The 16,157-nt window shown below is 62.5% G+C and overlaps 1 protein-coding gene across 1 annotated transcript in view; it reads left to right on the top strand.

Annotated features, from left to right (window-relative positions):
- Positions 1-16,157, top strand: part of MYRF (myelin regulatory factor) — a 32,077-nt gene that overhangs the window by 514 nt on the left and 15,406 nt on the right. Inside the window, exon 2 of the mRNA XM_024749088.1 lies at positions 11,271-11,358. Coding sequence (XP_024604856.1) covers positions 11,271-11,358 — 88 coding nt within the window. The remainder of the gene's footprint in view (positions 1-11,270; positions 11,359-16,157) is intronic.

Genomic DNA, 16,157 nt, shown 5'->3' with positions numbered 1-16,157 from the left:
TTCCCGACGCCGGGACCCTCTACTGTGCTTCCCTGGGACCCCATCCAGGCTGGGGCCCCCAGCATGCCTCCCAGAGCCTGGGACCCCCGCCTAGAGACTCAGGCACCCTGTGTGCCTTTCAGGTTGGCACCCTACTCCCAGCCTGACTCCCGCCCCCAGCGCCTCCCCACCAGTGCTTCCCTGAGACAGGGACCCCCTTCAAGACTGTCACCCACCTTCCACAAGGCTGCTCCCCCCCCACGGCTGAACTTCCCCTTGAAGCGGCTATCTCTCCCCTACTTAGGGCTGGGAACCCCTCCCCAGCATTCCTCTGTGGGCTGGATTTCCCCACCTCCCACCCTGGAATACTCTCGTTGGTTCTGGAACCTTCGTGAAGTTGGCATCCCCCCGTTAGCCACCTCCGCACTCCGAGACCCTCCCAAAGCTGTGAACTGCATCCTGCCAGCTCTGTGTGGCTCCTCGGGGCTGTTTCGCTCACACCTGTCCCTGGAGCTATGCCTCCTCTGGCTGTGCCCCCATCCCAGGAGTGACCTCATCCCCTCACCCTGATAGGACCCTCCCCAGGGCTGGGATCTACACACACCCTACAATATTTTCTTCTACCCTCTCCCCTCTCCTGGCCAGTGGTTTTGGGGGTCTGCTCCTACATCTCCCCACTCCCCTTTCCTGAGTAATCTCTGCCCCTTGAGGCTGTCCCCCTCTTGGGTTCTGGGTTCAGGAGGGATGAGACAGAGTGTGGGAGGGGGTGCAGAGGTGCAGGCTGACTCTCCCAGCTTCTCAGACCCTCCGGGTGCTCTTGTGTCCCTCTCCACCAACCTCGGGAGCCCAGCCTCTGCCCCCACCCGCCCCCTAGTCCCTAAGTCCATCTCCAGCACCTCAGTGCCTTCAGAACCCAAAACTCAATGATCCAGAACCTTCCATTAGTGTGAACCTGCGCATGGCGAGGCGCGGTGGCCCACGGGGCACATTGGGCTACAGCTGTTGGGCCACAGGGCGGGGAATTAGGGCCCATGTTTCAAGCCCAGCGCCCAGAGCCCTTTGGAGTCCCATGAGGGAGCAAGGAAGGCCTTTCTTTGACTTAGATCCTCAGGTAGTTGGGCCATTTGAGGGTCCTAGGTGTTTCCCCGTCAGTCCCAGGGGCTCTTGTTCTCCCCAGATCCTTTTCCTCCTTTAAGAGCCTTGAGGGGCCTTATGGGGGCTGGGGGCTCTGGGGAGGTAGGAAGGGGACACTAGTCCTTGCTTGGGGGCCACTATTTTGGGGGTGCCCAGAGCCCGCCGGACATCCCAGATGACTCACGGACCAGGCCCCCTCTCCCTCCAGAGAAATAAGAGCAGACTCAAGAATGTCTGTGGAGGGAGCCAGGGGCTGGAGAAGTGCTCCCAGAGCCTGAGATGGGGGGAAGGTGGGGCGGGCGCTGAGGGCTGGGGTCTCCGGGGGCCACTTGGTGGGGAAGGCCTGGCCGGGAATGCGGTGGGCAGCGGCACGTGGGGGACGTAGTGGGGTTCTTAGGGCGCCCCTGGGCGGGGGCGCTGCTGAGTGCGCTGACGAGTGGAAGTGTGGAAGTGCAGCGGTGCTTTTGCGCATGTGGAGGTATTTCCCAGGAGGAGGGTGCTTCGCACTTGGGGCTGGGGACACCTGAGCGCTCATCCTGGGTCCCACTTGGCCTTGGTCACTCCCCAGGACAGTGGGGATGGGGGGCAGGGTCTGTGCTTTCAGCTCTGGACTTGGAGGTGGGAAAGGGCTTGGCTGAAGGGGGCAGGGCGTGCCCAGGCCCCTCGTGTGACGTGGCCCACTCTCCAGGCACACCAAGCATATGCCCTGGGTCCTGCCTGGTCCTGTGCGGTGGGCCTGGCTGTACCCTGCCTCAGGCTGGTGGGCTGGAAGCTAAGGCGCTTTGGGCCTCAGGTGGGAGGCTGGGACAGGGCGGCCCCCTCGAGGCTGGTACAGCCGGGCCCCCGTGACTGCCCGGCTAATCCCCTAGAGGGAGGCTGCGGCCGCCCAGATCGGCGGGCACAGGGCCTGCAGAGAGGGGACCCTCCGGGCAGGATGCACTGGCTCCCAGCAGGTAACCGGGGCACAGTGGCAGGTGTTCCCCTCATCACCTTGACCGGCTGGGGCCTTGGACTCTCAGAGCCCGTCAGGGACAGGGCAAGGCAGCATCAGAGGATCCCTATAGGACTTGAGAGGTTCCGGTGCAGACTTGGCCACTGAGAGCTGCGTGACCCTGTGCAGAGCTCTTGCCCTCGCTGGGCCCCTTCTCCTCACCTGCAAGACAGGAGTGGGTGGGCAGAGCAGGTCCTGATGATGCCCGCGGCTGAGCCTTGTCCTCCAGCCCTGGGGAAGAGGGACGTTTTAGAAGGGGGAGGGTGCTGGCCCCTGGCTCCGGGGGCACACGGGGCACGAGTGAGCAGCGATCGGCACTCGGTAAGCCGGTGGATGTGGAGGAAGCCACTGAGGGGAGCTGGGCTGGAAGGGCCACCGAGAGGTTGGGGTACCTCCCTTGGCCTCTAGAGCCCCTCCAGGGCTGGAGGTGGGAGCCGGGTACCTGATGGGCGCCTTGGCCTGGTGACTTTGTTTCTCTGGCCTCACATCCCCTCCTCGGGTAGGCAGGTGCACGGGACCAGACCAGGGACTTCCAATGTGATTCTTTTTAGCCACCAAGCAAAGACAAACTCCTGGCCTCCGAATAGGACATATACACTGGACACGGGGCGGATGGGCTCCTCACAGACCCCAGACTCCAGATCCTGGTTTGAAAGCCACCCTTTCCCAGCTCCGGGATGTGGGAGGGGAGCGGTGGCGTTGGCCCCCTTTCCCAGGGCCTAAGACTGCGGCTCTGAGAGAAGGGAGTTAGCCAGCGTGAGCCAGGGCTGACACCCAGGCCTCAGAACACCCCTCTGCCTCCAGGGCTTTGGGGGAGGGAGGGTGGCCTTCCTATGGGGACCAGCATCTCTGCCTCCAGAGGGCAGGAGGAGGCCCCAGGAGGAGACCACCCTGGACAGGAATCTGGGGCTGAGGCGCGGTGTATGATGGGATGGCACTGTGCCTTGTGTCCGCCTGTCTGTCTGCAGTGCGACCAGGGAGTAGGTGGATGGGGGAGACCGCCAGACCCCTGACTCTCAAGGAGATGAGACGGAGTGCCTCTTGGGTCCACCCAGAGCCTCCCCGGAGGACTCCTGTCCCAGCCCCACCTCCCAAGGTCCTGACTCCAGCTGGAGGGGAAGTGGTAGCCAGGGGTCTGACTCATCGCCCTGTCCCCAACACACAGCGCAGGGCCACACGGGGTGGGAGGGGGGCAGGAAATGTTCCCAAGGAATGGAAGCAACAATGACTGTGTGAACAGAGGCGGGGTGGGGGGGCGCACCCCAGGAAGCTGACTCTCTGTGAGGGCCTGGCTCGGTACAGGGGAGCGGAGCCACCGGAGCCGGCCGCTTCCGACGTGCTGGCCTCAGGGCCTCTCCTGAGTCTGGGGGCCTGGGCAGAGTACCCCTGGGGGTCTTAGGCAGAGCCAAGCAGGGTGTCTGGGGGAAAGACAGGCTGCTCTGGGCAGAACGGCCTCCTCCTGGGGGCCTGGCCCCTGCTCCCTGACTCCCAAGGGCCTACAGGACTGCGGAGCCCTGGTAGCAGAGGCTGCTGGGTAACAGCCCGGCAGGGCTGCTGATTGGCTGCTACCCTTGGACTTTGCCCACTCGATAAGGACGGGGAGAAGAAATCATTAACTAAATTATTAACCAGGGATGGCCCCGCCCCACCCAGGCTGCCTGCCCTTTTTTCCCACCTTCTTCCTCCTCACGGCCCCCTCCTCTGGGCCTCATTTTTCCTCACAGCCTGAGTGTGTGTATGGGGGGCCTCCCCTCTCACCTCCGTCTCCAGCCCCTGCTGCCACCGTGTCGGGCAGCCCCTCGGGTCTGTGTTGGTCATGTGCACTCCCTGGGGTGGGCTGAAGGTCGGTCCCTAGCTCTGCCGCTTACCCACGGTCCTTCTCCTGGGCCTATCACTGCACCTCTTTGTGCCTCCATTTTCGCATCTGTAGAATGGGAATACAGTTGCAGTAGGAGTACCTGCCTCTCAGGGTTTCCATGGGGGTTAGGTAAAAGGGGCTTGAGCAGGGCCTCATGCAGTGCCTGGCACGGTTCCACTCCATGAATGTCAGCCTGGATTGTGATTATTCTCCCCTGGGAGGCTTACAACAGGTATTATGCTCCCCACTTGGAGGATTTATTGGTCCATGGGTAGGTCAGTGCCCCCAAGCTTGGGCTGGGGCCTGTGGCTGGCGCTGTGTGCCTTGGGAAAGCCCCTCACCCTCTCTGGGCTACTTATTCCAGGGATGAGCACACTCTGTACTCCGGAGCTCTGCTCCATGACAGGTCTGGCCCTGCCTGGTCTTGATGCCTGCTCCAGCTGGGCCTGCCCCGCCCTCTACCCCAGAGATTCGGAACTTGGAACTCTGGCCCTTGGGCAGGTGGCAGGGGGAAGGGTCTGGACTGTCCTTTGTCTTTGCCTGCCACACCCGGGCCGGAGGTTTTCGCATGTGGTGTCTCCCAGGAGTCCTGGGCCTCCGTGGAAGTGTGGGTGGTGCCCACTCACTTCCGAGAGGGGGCTGCTGAGGCAGGAGGGGAAGGCGATGGGTCAGGCTCACTCAGGGCGGCCACAGCAGAGCTGGGCTGGGATCCCGGGTCCCCTGACCCGTCACAGTTGGGTGCTAGCTTGGAGTGGGGCGGGAGGAAGCCTCTCCTCCTTGCGTGCTGAGGGTCCTGACCCACCAGTGATGGCTGTGCTGGGTGACTGCCGTCCAGCCCCTTGACCTCTCTGGGCCTCAGAGCCCTCACTCAGATGATCTAGGTTGTGTGACATAAGCAGTGAGACCCCCCAAGGCCTGGAGTGGGAGGGAAGGAAGTTGGGTCCTGAGCCCCCACTGGCCTGGACTATGCACAGGGGGCTTCAGGGCTTCCTGGCCTCCCCCTGACTCCAGGCTGCATCAGTGCGAAAGTTTTCCCACCATCTGACCTAGATCCCTCCAGCCCCGCAATGCACAACCGCAGCCTCTGTCTCTCTGATGGGTTTGGGACCCTCCCTCACTCCCCTCTTCATCATCTCAGTCCCCTGTGCTATCTTTTCCCCCCATGGTTCTCCCTCCTGGGGTCTGTGGCCTTGGCGGGGGGTGGGGGGCAGTCCCCATCCCCTGCTTTGCTAACTTGGAGGGGGCTGCCTTTGGTGGTGGAGTTTGGGGTCTGTGACACCGAGTTTGCTCAGCTGGACTGGCTCCACCTGGAGCTGATGGGGAGGTACGTTGGCCTGGGCCTGCCATTGGGTCAGTGAGCACTGGTAGCCACAAATGTAGAAGTCTGTGAGGTGTGCTGAGATGTGAACATGCCTCAGGGCCTTTGCAGTGCCTCCCCACTGCCTGGAATGCGCTTCCCAGATGTCCATGTGGCTCACCTCCTTCGTATCTTTGCTCAGTAAAGCCCTCCCTGCTACCCTGTTTAGAATTGCAACTCTTCCCCACCCTCCTAGCACCCCAGCCCCTCTCCCTGCTTTATTGTCTCCGTAGCATTTGTCACCTTCTGAAATGCTGTGGATCTTGCCCACCTGGCTTGTCATCGGACTCTGCTTCCGGAGTGTCAGCTCCATGTAGGTAGTAGGTTTTGTCTGTTTACTGCTTTATCTCCAGAGCCTAGAATGGTGCCTGACAGACAGTCGATGCTCAGTAAATCACTGTGTGAGTGAATGAATGGGCACACTTGGAGCATGCCGGTGTGTGCACATGTGTGTGTCAGTGTGCGGGGGGTGTGCCTCTGTATACGTGTGTGTTCGGATGTACACGATCATGGGCGTGCCGGTGGATACATGCCTGGGAGTGTGCCCTTGTGTATGCACACGCCTGTTGGGCATGCTGGTGTATGAACACAGGTGGGCATGGGTAACCCTGGTAGAGACCTGCTCCCGCCCCAAGCTGCAGGGTCTCTACTCTGCCTCTGTGGGGAGGGGCCTTCCCCAGCCTGCCTGGCCTAGTCCCTGTGGGAGAGGGCTGGGGGCCCCCAGAGCAAAGTGGAGATCCCTAGGGACCAATGTGGGTTCCCTAAGAAGAGGCCACAACTGCTGGGCCAGGTCTGTTGGACCTGGCTTCGGAGCATCTTCGGGCTGTGAGTTCAGCCTTGTGTGGACCTGTGTGGGGACTAGGGGAGGACATAGCTATAGCCCAGGGGTGGCTAAAGAGTTCAGGTCCCCTGGAGGATCTGGGTCTCCGCAGGCAGGAGGCAGGGCTCTACCGCATTTTTGGCAAGAAGTTGAGAGGGAACAAAGACAACTGTGGATCAGATTTAAGGACCTGATGGCAATGACTCCAGAGCTACATCCTTGTCACTCAGCCCCAAGATGACTGGGGATTTGATGCAGAGATGCAAAGCATAGCTTGCAGAATCGAGCATTTGGCCTGAAGGCATTTTGAGTGAGAAGGCTCTGGTCCCAATTTGAAGCCTGAAGTAGTTGTCACATTAATCGATTACTAAAGATAGAAAGTCCACACGAAGGGAGGTGAGAGCCCTCTGTGCCCTGTCCCAGTGTGAGCTAGTTAGGTGCATGTTGGTCAGCTCAGTCAATATGGGGCAATGAGCCGCAGCACTGGGGGCCCTCTGTGACTGGGGTGATCGAGGAGGGACTGCCAGGGTAGGCAGGCAGTCACAGAAGGCTTACCCGCTGGAGAGGGGATGGCTAGAGCCAAGTCCTGGAGGCTGGACTGTGCCGTGCGTGTGCCAGAATAACAGCATGGCACAGGCTGTGCTCGGGCAGGAGAGGAGATGGGAGCCCGAGAGATGGAAACAGAGCAATGTGAGGAATGGCCTTCTAGGAGTGAGGAGCTTTCCCACCGTCTCACTGATGACTCACGACCACCCCGTGATGCAGGGATCTCCTTCACTTGAGAGGGAAGGGAACTGAGGCACAGGGAGGTCAGGTCACTTGCCGAGGGTCGCGCAGCAATGAAGGGGGACCCGCGTTAGCAACCAGGCCTCTTTGACCCCAGGGGTCCCTTAGGGCATTATGGGGATGCCAAGGTGGGCAGTCCCCTGACCACTGCTACCCTGGCCCAGCCATTGCCTGGAGGCAGGATGCCCCTCAGATTCAGATGCCTGGAGTGGACGCTCAACAGCAGGGGGGCAGACCTGTGTCCTGTTAGCCCCAGGTTCAGATCAGCTAGGCCTGGCCGGCATCCTTAGGCCATGGCCTGCCCTGCCCACAGCCACGTGGCCGACGGGATTTCCGCCATGTTTGGGGCATGAATTGACAAGTGCCTCATTGACGGTTGAGGGGGAGGGTGTGGGCAGGGCACAAGCCTCCCACTGTGCCGGGTCCCCACCCTCCCCCGTTCCCCGGGACAATGGCCGAGACTCAGCCAGTGGCCACAGCTGGTGGGGGGGGGGCATGAGCACGAGGGGGCAGGAAGGGAAGGGTCCAGGGTGGAGGACCACCTGGGCCCCCGTCCGCCCTCATCCCGCACCTGGCTTGTGTCGCCTCGGTTCCTCTTCTGCCTAGCTGGGTGGCCTTAAAGGGAGGAGGAGACAGGAGGGGAGGGGCTTCCTTCCCACAGCCCCGATCCCGCCTGCCTGGGAAGGAGCAGTGTCTGGCTCCTGTTAAAAGCAGGTAATAAAGGGCCTAATTAATGAGGAGCAGCTGGGGTGCATAGCTCAGCAGGGCAGGGGCGGTGCCTGGAGGGGCCCTGTCTAGCCCTGAACCCTGACCACAGCACGGCCGGGCGGAGGTGCCCAGACTCGGGCAGGCCTGGTCCCAGTGCCCCGCTTGCCACTTTGCTCATGCATCCCATGAACATTCATCGTGTGCCTGCGGTGTGCTTAGATGCTTGCTTACGCCGCTGAGAGACAAAACGGGGCAGGACTCACGGCCCAGCTGCCACACCTCTAAGCTATGGGAAAGGCGTTTATCCTTTCTGAGCGGCAGCTTCCTCATCTGTGAAAGAGGGAACAAGAAAACCACCTACCCCGTAGGGTTGTTACGGGAATTAAATACGAGCCATATAAAGTGTGTGGCATGGCTGGGCAGAGTGACCGCTCGGTGAGTGTGTGCTCCGAGCAGTGGGTGGGCAGAGGACTGATTCTTCCCCCGAGGTGTGTGCTGGGCGGGAGAGCAAAGAGCCTGATGAGAGAGTAGAAGGGAGGCCGCTCAGGAGAATGGGGGAGTCAGACATGGTCTCTCCGAGGAACTTACATTTAAGCCCAAACCTATAGAGTCACAAGGAATGGGAACGGCATGAGGGAACAGCATGTGCAAAGGCCCTGATGTGCAAGGGGGTGTTTGTCCCAGGATGGAATGAGGCGGGGGCTGGACTGTGGAGAGTTGCAGGGAGGGGCACTGGGGCAGGAGCGGCCACGGGGGCAGGCCTCGGACGGACGAGGGTTCTGGTTATCCCGAGCGATGGGAAATCGAAGGGTCTGGGGAGGGGAGGGCGGGGATGCTGGTCTGTGACCTGGTGGTGCCACCTTCAGGCTGTGGGACCTTGGGCAGCCTCCCCAGCTCCCAGGGAGGTCTTGAGGATCAGCGTGAGACTCTCAGCTTCCTTCCTGACTGTACCTGCCGCTCAGCGGTGTTCCAGGATGTTCCAGGGTTCTTTGGGGAGCAGTGGGGGAGGGGGCCATGCCTTTCTCCTGGGTTCCTGGAGGCTCTGCCCCAGCCTCAGGAGTCAAGGAGCCACTCCACCCTGTCCTGCTGGAACGTTGGGTTAGAGATCTCCAGTGTGGTTCATGGGATAGGCGGGGGGCATCTCCTGGGTGGCTGGACCCTTTGGGACAGGCGGCGAGGACTCTCAGAGAAAGAGGAGGTGTGGAGTCAGTGGTCCTCAGGAGGCCCACCAACCCCCCAAACCTCATACTTCTCTCCCACCCATTGGCCCCCCCCCACCCTGCCCCAGCGGCTCCCCCCTCCCTCCTCCATCCTCCCGTCCGCCCGGCCCCTGGCACCGAGGGTCTCTCCTCCCCCCAAACCACATCTGGTTCTCGTTAGGGTCTCCCAAGATGCCTCTGTTGGAGGCACCCCCCACCCCGGGGGAGGGGGGGCAGGAGGATTAGGGGTGATTAGGAGTTGCTCCTGGCCGGGGGAGGGGGAGGAGGGGGCCTGGCCTGTTATAAATAGCAGCACCAGGACTCTGTCACCCCATCATTCACTGTGGATTCCAAGTTCAGTCTCAAAACCCCGCGGCTTCAGCAGCCAAGGTGGGAGTGACGCTCCAGCACCCCCTCCCTCCCCACCTCCTGTGCCTGGTCCTCCCTCAGGACCACCCGCTCCCCGTCATCCGGTGGGGCAGCCCAGCATGGCTGGGAAGCCTCAGCGACCACCAACTACACTTTCCCTCTTGGAGTCAGGCCCCTGCACTTGAGTTTGGCTTCTCCTTGCTGGGCTGCCTTGGGCAAGAGGCTTGACTCCTCTGAACAAAGGGGATGATGCTAATAACAAACACCAAGTCTGCAGGGGCGATTGGGAGGTGAACCCGTAAAGCACTTAGGATGGTGCTGGGGCCCGGCAGGCACTCAGTCAGTGTGAGCCGCTGTCATCGTCACCGTGATAGGTTGGGAGAATTATGTCACAGTGCACAGGAAGAGCCTGCAGGATGCCTTACATATAATAAACTCCTGTGATTATTAACGTACTTGGCTCTGAAAGTGTCTGGCACACAGCAGGCGCTCAGTAAGTGGGACCTTTGGTTAACAGGGAAGGACAGGGTGGGGGTCCTAGAACCTCGGCATGCAGCCTGGTCATTCCCAGCTTGAGAAGCTCCCCTTGCCCTGGGCAGCCATTGGCGGTGCTTGGTGGGTGTCCCTTGTTCCTGGCTGGGTGAGTCCAGCGTGGGGGCCAGCAGGAGGGCCTGTCCCAGGCAGCGCGTGACTCCTAGGAGGGCTTAGCCACTCATTAATCACCTAAGCGGGGCTCAGCATTCTTGAAATGCCGGCCAGGGCCAGGGAGGGGCCTGGGCTGGGGGTTCCTGGGGACCCCAGGGCTCTGGGGAGTGGGGACAGCCACGGTTTGCTGAGCACCCACTGTGTTCGGGGCACTTTATATACCTTAACTTGTTTCATCCTCAGAAGAACGCTGTAAAGTGTTAGTTGTTCATGTCCCCATTTTACTGAGGCGACTGAGGCTCAGAGAGGGTATGTGACCTGCCCAAGGTCACACAGCAGGGAGTAGGTGAGCTAGGATTTATTACTGGACCTGAGCTCTGTTCCCAGGGTTCACCAGGGGAGGGGGCATGAGGCGCAGACCCCAGACTCAAGGCCTAGGGGCCTGTGGGAGGGGTGCCTCCTGCCTCAGTGGGGCCGGCCAGCCCAGGTCAGCAGTGTGGGTGGGGCCGTCCTCCATTATCGGAGTTGACGCATCTCCCACGTCAGCCCCCTTATCACCCGGCACTCCAGCTCCCCCTGCAAGGTGACCCCGGGAGGGGAAAGGCCAGCGCCTCCCCCTCTCCTTCACTGCCGATGCCCAAGAGCACTGGGCTGCCTTTTCTGTGAATCCCTCCCGTCAATGGGGCTGGGGCTAGCGGGGAGGGCCCAGGAGAGGCCAGGCAGGGGCGCAGCGCTCAGGCCACCATCGTTCCCCGCTGAACCTCTCTGGGGTTGTTTCCTCCTCTGGGCTCAGCCCTCGATGTGCGGGTGATGGGCACACGCAGTGAGAGTGGGCTGGGCACTCCTGACTCCGACCCCTGCTCCCTCGCCACCTGCAGCTGGGGCCCGGGGTTCAGGAGTCTCCCCCAGCCCCACGGGGCCCCCCAGGATGTGTGGTCCAGCCCCGCCAGGCCTCCTGGTCCCGGCTGCCCGCAGCTGGGCCATCTGGAACCGCCTCCCGGAGGACAGGGCAGGACAGAGTCAGTGAGTCTGGGTCTGAGTCAGTGAGGGGGCTGGTATCCACTAGGCACCCGGCTAAATAAAGCGCCTCGTTTGCTCCTCACAGCACCCCGCAAGACGGGGACACGGTTACCCCATTTTATAGAAAAGACGAAGGGACTTGCTCATGTCACGAAGCTGGAAAGGAGAATGGAGGGGCAGGAAGCGGCCGGTCTGTCCAGACCTGCACTCTGGGCCCCGCCCCTCCTCGCGGAGTCCAGCTGGCCTTGTGGACTGAGGGCAGCACCATCAATACCTCCCGGAGGGCTGGCAGGTGGGGGGTGATGAGGGACTCCCCCTCCACGTGGATGCACAGATGGGGAGGGTCCAGCCTGCGGAGAGTTGGCGGGCTGGGCCGATCTCTCACGTCCACCCCTCCCCCACAGGCCACGACATCAACGGCGCCCTGGAGCCCTCCAACATAGACACCAGCATCCTGGAGGAGTACATCAGCAAGGAGGACGCCTCTGACCTGTGAGTGGCCCCCGCGGCACCCCAGCCCCTTTGGCCTCCACCTGGGAGGGGTGACGTGGCCCCGCCTCTGAGAGCTGCTCCTTTCCCAACCACTGAGCCCACTGCAGCGTCCAAGCCGCCCTGCAGGTGGGAGCCCCCCGGGAGGGGCGGGGGTGCTGGGCTGGCGCTGAGCTTCCACCCTTCTCCGCAGCTGCTTCCCTGACATCTCTGCTCCAGCCAGTGCGGCCTCCTACCCCCACGGGCAGCCAGCGATCCCCGGCTCCAGCGGGGTCCACCACCTGAGCCCCCCCGGGGGCGGACCCTCCCCGGGTCGCCATGGCCCCCTCCCACCCCCGAACTACAGCGCCCCGCTCAACTGCAACAACAACAACGGCATGGGTGCTGCTCCCAAGCCCTTCCTGGGGGGCTCTGGGCCCCCCATCAAGGCAGAGCCCAAGGCTCCCTATGCCCCCGGGTGAGTGAGGGCAGTGGGGGTGGGGTAAGATGCAGAGACCCAGGCCCAGGCGGCCTGTGGGACCAGTGACTGGGGGCCTGGGAGGTGCCGGCCAAGGCTGGGCAGTGGGCATCGGGCTGCCCTGTGGGTAGGTAAGGTGGCTGGGGGACCAGGGCCAGGCTGAGGAGGTGCTCACGGCTTTGTGCTGAGGCAGTGGACAGCCACGGAGGGTTCTGAGCAGGGGAGCGATGAGGGCTGACCTAAGTGCTAGAAAGATCTCCATCCCCGAGAGCTGTGTGGAGAGTGGCGGGGAGGGAGTGGGACTGGAGGCAGGACTGTTTACATTCAGGGGAGCACCTCTACACGCATGCAGGCACCCAGGGCACCCAAACCCCTCCCTGCACCAGGCCTACCCAGTCGTTCGTGCATTTATAGCTGCTGTTTCCCACGGCCTCAGGGAGTTGGCCGATGGCGCAGGTGTGGGACCTGAAGTTGCTGCAGGTGTTGGGACCCTACCCAAACCGGCCCCCGACGTGCTCCCTGGCTCCTCTCCAAGGAGTCCACGTCAGCGCCTGACCCAAGGGCTCAGCCTGGGCCCGGCTGTGACCCAGGGTTCCAGGTGGCCACCAGCCCAGCCGGACTGCAGGGCAGTCCACAGGCACATGATCGTGGGGAGAGGCGGGGAGCGTGGGTCTGCTCGGCTCTGCAGAGGGGCTCGGAGAAAGTTCTGGGTTCCCGGGCTCAGGCAGGGGGCAGGTGACCCCACCTCTGGGTGGAAGGATGACAGGGTGCTGGGAGCACAACGCCGGCCAGGCAGCCTGGCTCCGTCTCCAGCTCCACCATTTCCGGCCTTCTGGGTGCTAACCCGTAACCTCGGCACCCCAGCTGTGAAGGGAGCCCCGAATGCTTCCGCCCCTGCGTGACTGTGGAAGTCAGGGGAGGAAATCCAGAGGAAGTACTGGGGGGACGGTGGGTGTGTCTTGACTTACAGGGGGAGGGCCGTGGAGGGGAGCTGGGGTGCCAGCCAGGGGTGAGCCATTGCTGCAGGGCAGCTGGCCGCTTGAGGCGCAGAGGCTGTCCCTCAGCCACAGGCCCCGAAGGGCAGGGAGGGAAGGGAGCTGACACATCATAAGCACCTGCTGGGTGCCCGCTACTGTTCTCCACGCCTCTGCAAGAGCCCCTCGACTGTCCGCAGTTACCAGCTCCTGGGGGACCCCAAAACCAGCCAGCCTGCGAGTAAAGCCCCACCCCGCTCACGGCAAGATTCGGATGGCACACTGGGGCCATTTCCTAGAGAGAGAAAGCACTTGTCCAGAACCACTCAGACACGCTGTGGCCCCCGGGCCGCTCCAGGGCCACTGCCCCCACCCATGCCAGGCCCTGTTCTAGGTGGTAAACAAGGCAGGCACATCCCTCCTATGGTGGCTCCTGCGGTCTAGTGGGGGAGGGAGTCTAATCAAAATCAGCAAATCGAGGACTCGTGCACCGTGGGGAGTTAGAGGAAGAACGCGAGGTTCTGTGGATTTGGCACATTTGATAGGGGCCGGAGGGTGAGAAAGACCTTTACTCGAGGCCGCTGTCAGGGCAGCACAGGGAGTGGGGGCAGATGGTGGACCCGGAGCTGGAGAGGCCCCGGTCAGCCCGCTGGGCGCAGCAAGGACCGAGTCCCCATCACCTTTTCCTGTCATCTTCACACGGCCTGCAGGGTTTGGGTGAGGGGTGGCTTGTCCAGGGGAGCTGGGGGACCCTGCAAGCAGCCCAGGGCTGTGTCCACAAGAGCTGGGCCGCCTCAGAAGCTGCCTGGGCATGACGGTGGGCAGCCTTTCCAGATGTGGGGACCAGGGCGGCCAAAGAGTCAGATCCCTCAGAGAGTGGCCGCAGCCGCCCCCTCTGGGCGGACTCAGGGCTCATGCAGGACGTGTTGACCTCTCAGAGTAGAGTTTGTTCTTTTGCCCAAACCACTGATAAAACAAAACCTGCAAGAAAAAAATAAGTGCAGGCCTGGCGAGCTGGCTCCCTGCCCAGCCTACACCTGCCTGTGGCAGGGCAGCAACCCCCCCCACCCCCGGTGACCCACTGAAGTTTCCCAGGCCCGGCCCCTAGAGTTTCCAGGAAGTGGGACTTCTGTGGGTGCAGGAAGGAAAGAGCTGGCCTGGCCCTTCGGGCTGCAGAGGGAGTCCTTGAATCCCTGTGCCATCATCAGGGACACAGGTGACACGCTCCCAAGTGCCCTGTAGGTCTGAGGGGATGCTGGGCCAGAGCCCAAGGCCTCCACCCACAACTGGGCCCTGCCAGGCACCCCAAGGTAGCTGGTACAGAGAAATGCCCATAACGGGGGCTGCGAAGAAACCTCGAAGCCTCCAGCCCCTGGGTCTCCGGGACCCTACCCCCCAGAAGAGCTGCCTGGCTGGAAGGCAGGGGCTCGGCTGCCCACCCAACCACCCTTTCCTCTTGCTTCCCAGCACGCTGCCAGACTCCCCCCCAGACTCTGGCTCCGAGGCCTACTCCCCCCAGCAGGTGAATGGTGAGTCCAGCGGGCACCGCCCTCCCCCTCTGGGGTTTGGGCAAGTGGCTGGGGCGGCCTTATCGGGAGGGAGGGGGCCAGCGGCCGCCCAGCAGGCCCAGATTATCGCTGGTCAAATACTCCCCGGCGCTGGCTGTTGTTCCCCACGGGCGGGTGGGGAGCCTGGCCCTGCCTCTGAGCAAGTGTCCCTGCCGGGGATGCCACCCGCCTGCCCGCCTGCGCCATCATGGACGCGCCCTTCGGCGGTAAGTGGACGGCTGGGGGAGGCTGGCTGCAGCCTGGACACAGGCCTGGCTGCCGCCGGGCCCACCTCAGCTGGGGAGGTGCTCAGGGGTGCAGTGGCCCCCAGGTGGCCAAGAGCAGAGGGATCACGGGCAGCCGTCTCCCCACAGCCCAGAGAGGGGTCAAGAGTTCTGTTTATCTTACCAGAAACATCTCTGGAATGCCTCCTGGGGAAAAAGGGAGCTGGGGCCTTCCCCCTCGGGCTGGGGGGCTGGCCCCTGGGGCCCGCCGGAGGGAGGAGGGCCCCCCGCAGGACGGTGTTGGGGGTCCCGGAGACTCCTTCCTGAGGCTCAGAGGAGGAGCAGGCCTGAGAGGGGCTGGGGGAGAACCTTGGGATGCGGGACCTCCCCAGGGAGCCGGGCCAGGCCCGGCCGGCCCGGGGGGAAGGAGCTGGCTCGGATGGGGTGAAAGGCTGCCCACCCCCTGGGCAGGGTCTGGCTTCCCCGCCCGGGCCTGTAGTGGCCAGCCTCTACACTGCCCAGCCTCCTCCCACGTGGGGTCGGCGGGAGGGCAGCCTCCAGGCTGGGTTCAGGAGGGGGCGGGTATCAGGAGACCCCGCCCCGGGGAGAGCTGGTGCCGGGAAACCTAATGGCCACCCCGCATCTCTCCCACAGACCCCCATCTCCTGCTCACTGGGGCGGGGGGCGTGGGCGGCCTCCCCCAGGGCGGGGGGCGTGGGTGGGGATGAATGAACCCAGGAAGGACCAAGGCTCTGACCCCAGAGATGGGGATCAGTGTCATGTATATGTATGTGCGAGCAATGCATCGGGCACTTACGGCCAAGGCCAAGTGCTCACAAGTACCTTATTTGACGGGCATGGCCACCCCCGTTGCCCAGATAGGTAAACTGAGGCTTGGGGGGTGGGATGCTTGCTCTACGGAGGTAGGAGGGAGCTGAGCCAGTACTTGAACCTGGGACTGTGCTCTTACCCAGACACCAGTTACTTTCCAGTCACCATGGAGTCCTCGGGTTTCTGAGGAGGTTCTAGGCGTAGACCCAAGCTTCCTGCTCTGACTCCAACCCGTAGAATTGTCTATTTTATCTGTTTTGCACATTGAGATTTCGTGAAAGATTTCATTCAAGGAAAGATTCCACTGGCAAAGCTTTTTGTAAACCAGAAGGGGAAGGGGTGCTGTGTAGCCCCCAAATCGTCATCCCCCTTCCCAGGAAACTCTCTTTCCCAGCCTTCGTGGCCCAGGCCCTCTGTGGCTTGTTTCTAACCATGGAGGCTGCTCTCCAAAGAGCCGTCGCTCTAAAGAGTGACACTGAGAATGACACCACAGGGAAGGGACAGACTCGTTCATTCCACGAACGATTCTGAGCGCTTTGTGTGCCGGGCCAGTTGCTGGGCGTGATGGGAACACACAGACAAGTCAGGTGTGGGTCTTGCCCTCCTGGATTCCACAGTCTGGGGGTAGGGTGGAGGGACAGAAACAGAATGATAACACAGGCTGATGGGGGAGCACTTAGGAGGTAAAGGTGCGGGCTTCGTGCAGGAGGTATCCCCTGGGTTGGGCGTATCCTGCTGAAACAGGGTGAAGAGGGGAGCGGGGGTACTG

This window comes from Neophocaena asiaeorientalis, unplaced genomic scaffold (assembly GCF_003031525.2).
Source record: "Neophocaena asiaeorientalis asiaeorientalis breed wild unplaced genomic scaffold, Neophocaena_asiaeorientalis_V1.1 scaffold43, whole genome shotgun sequence".
Lineage (NCBI taxonomy): Eukaryota > Metazoa > Chordata > Mammalia > Artiodactyla > Phocoenidae > Neophocaena > Neophocaena asiaeorientalis.
The sequence above is the reverse complement of the archived record's forward strand: the minus strand, read 5'-3'. Positions and strand labels throughout refer to the sequence as shown.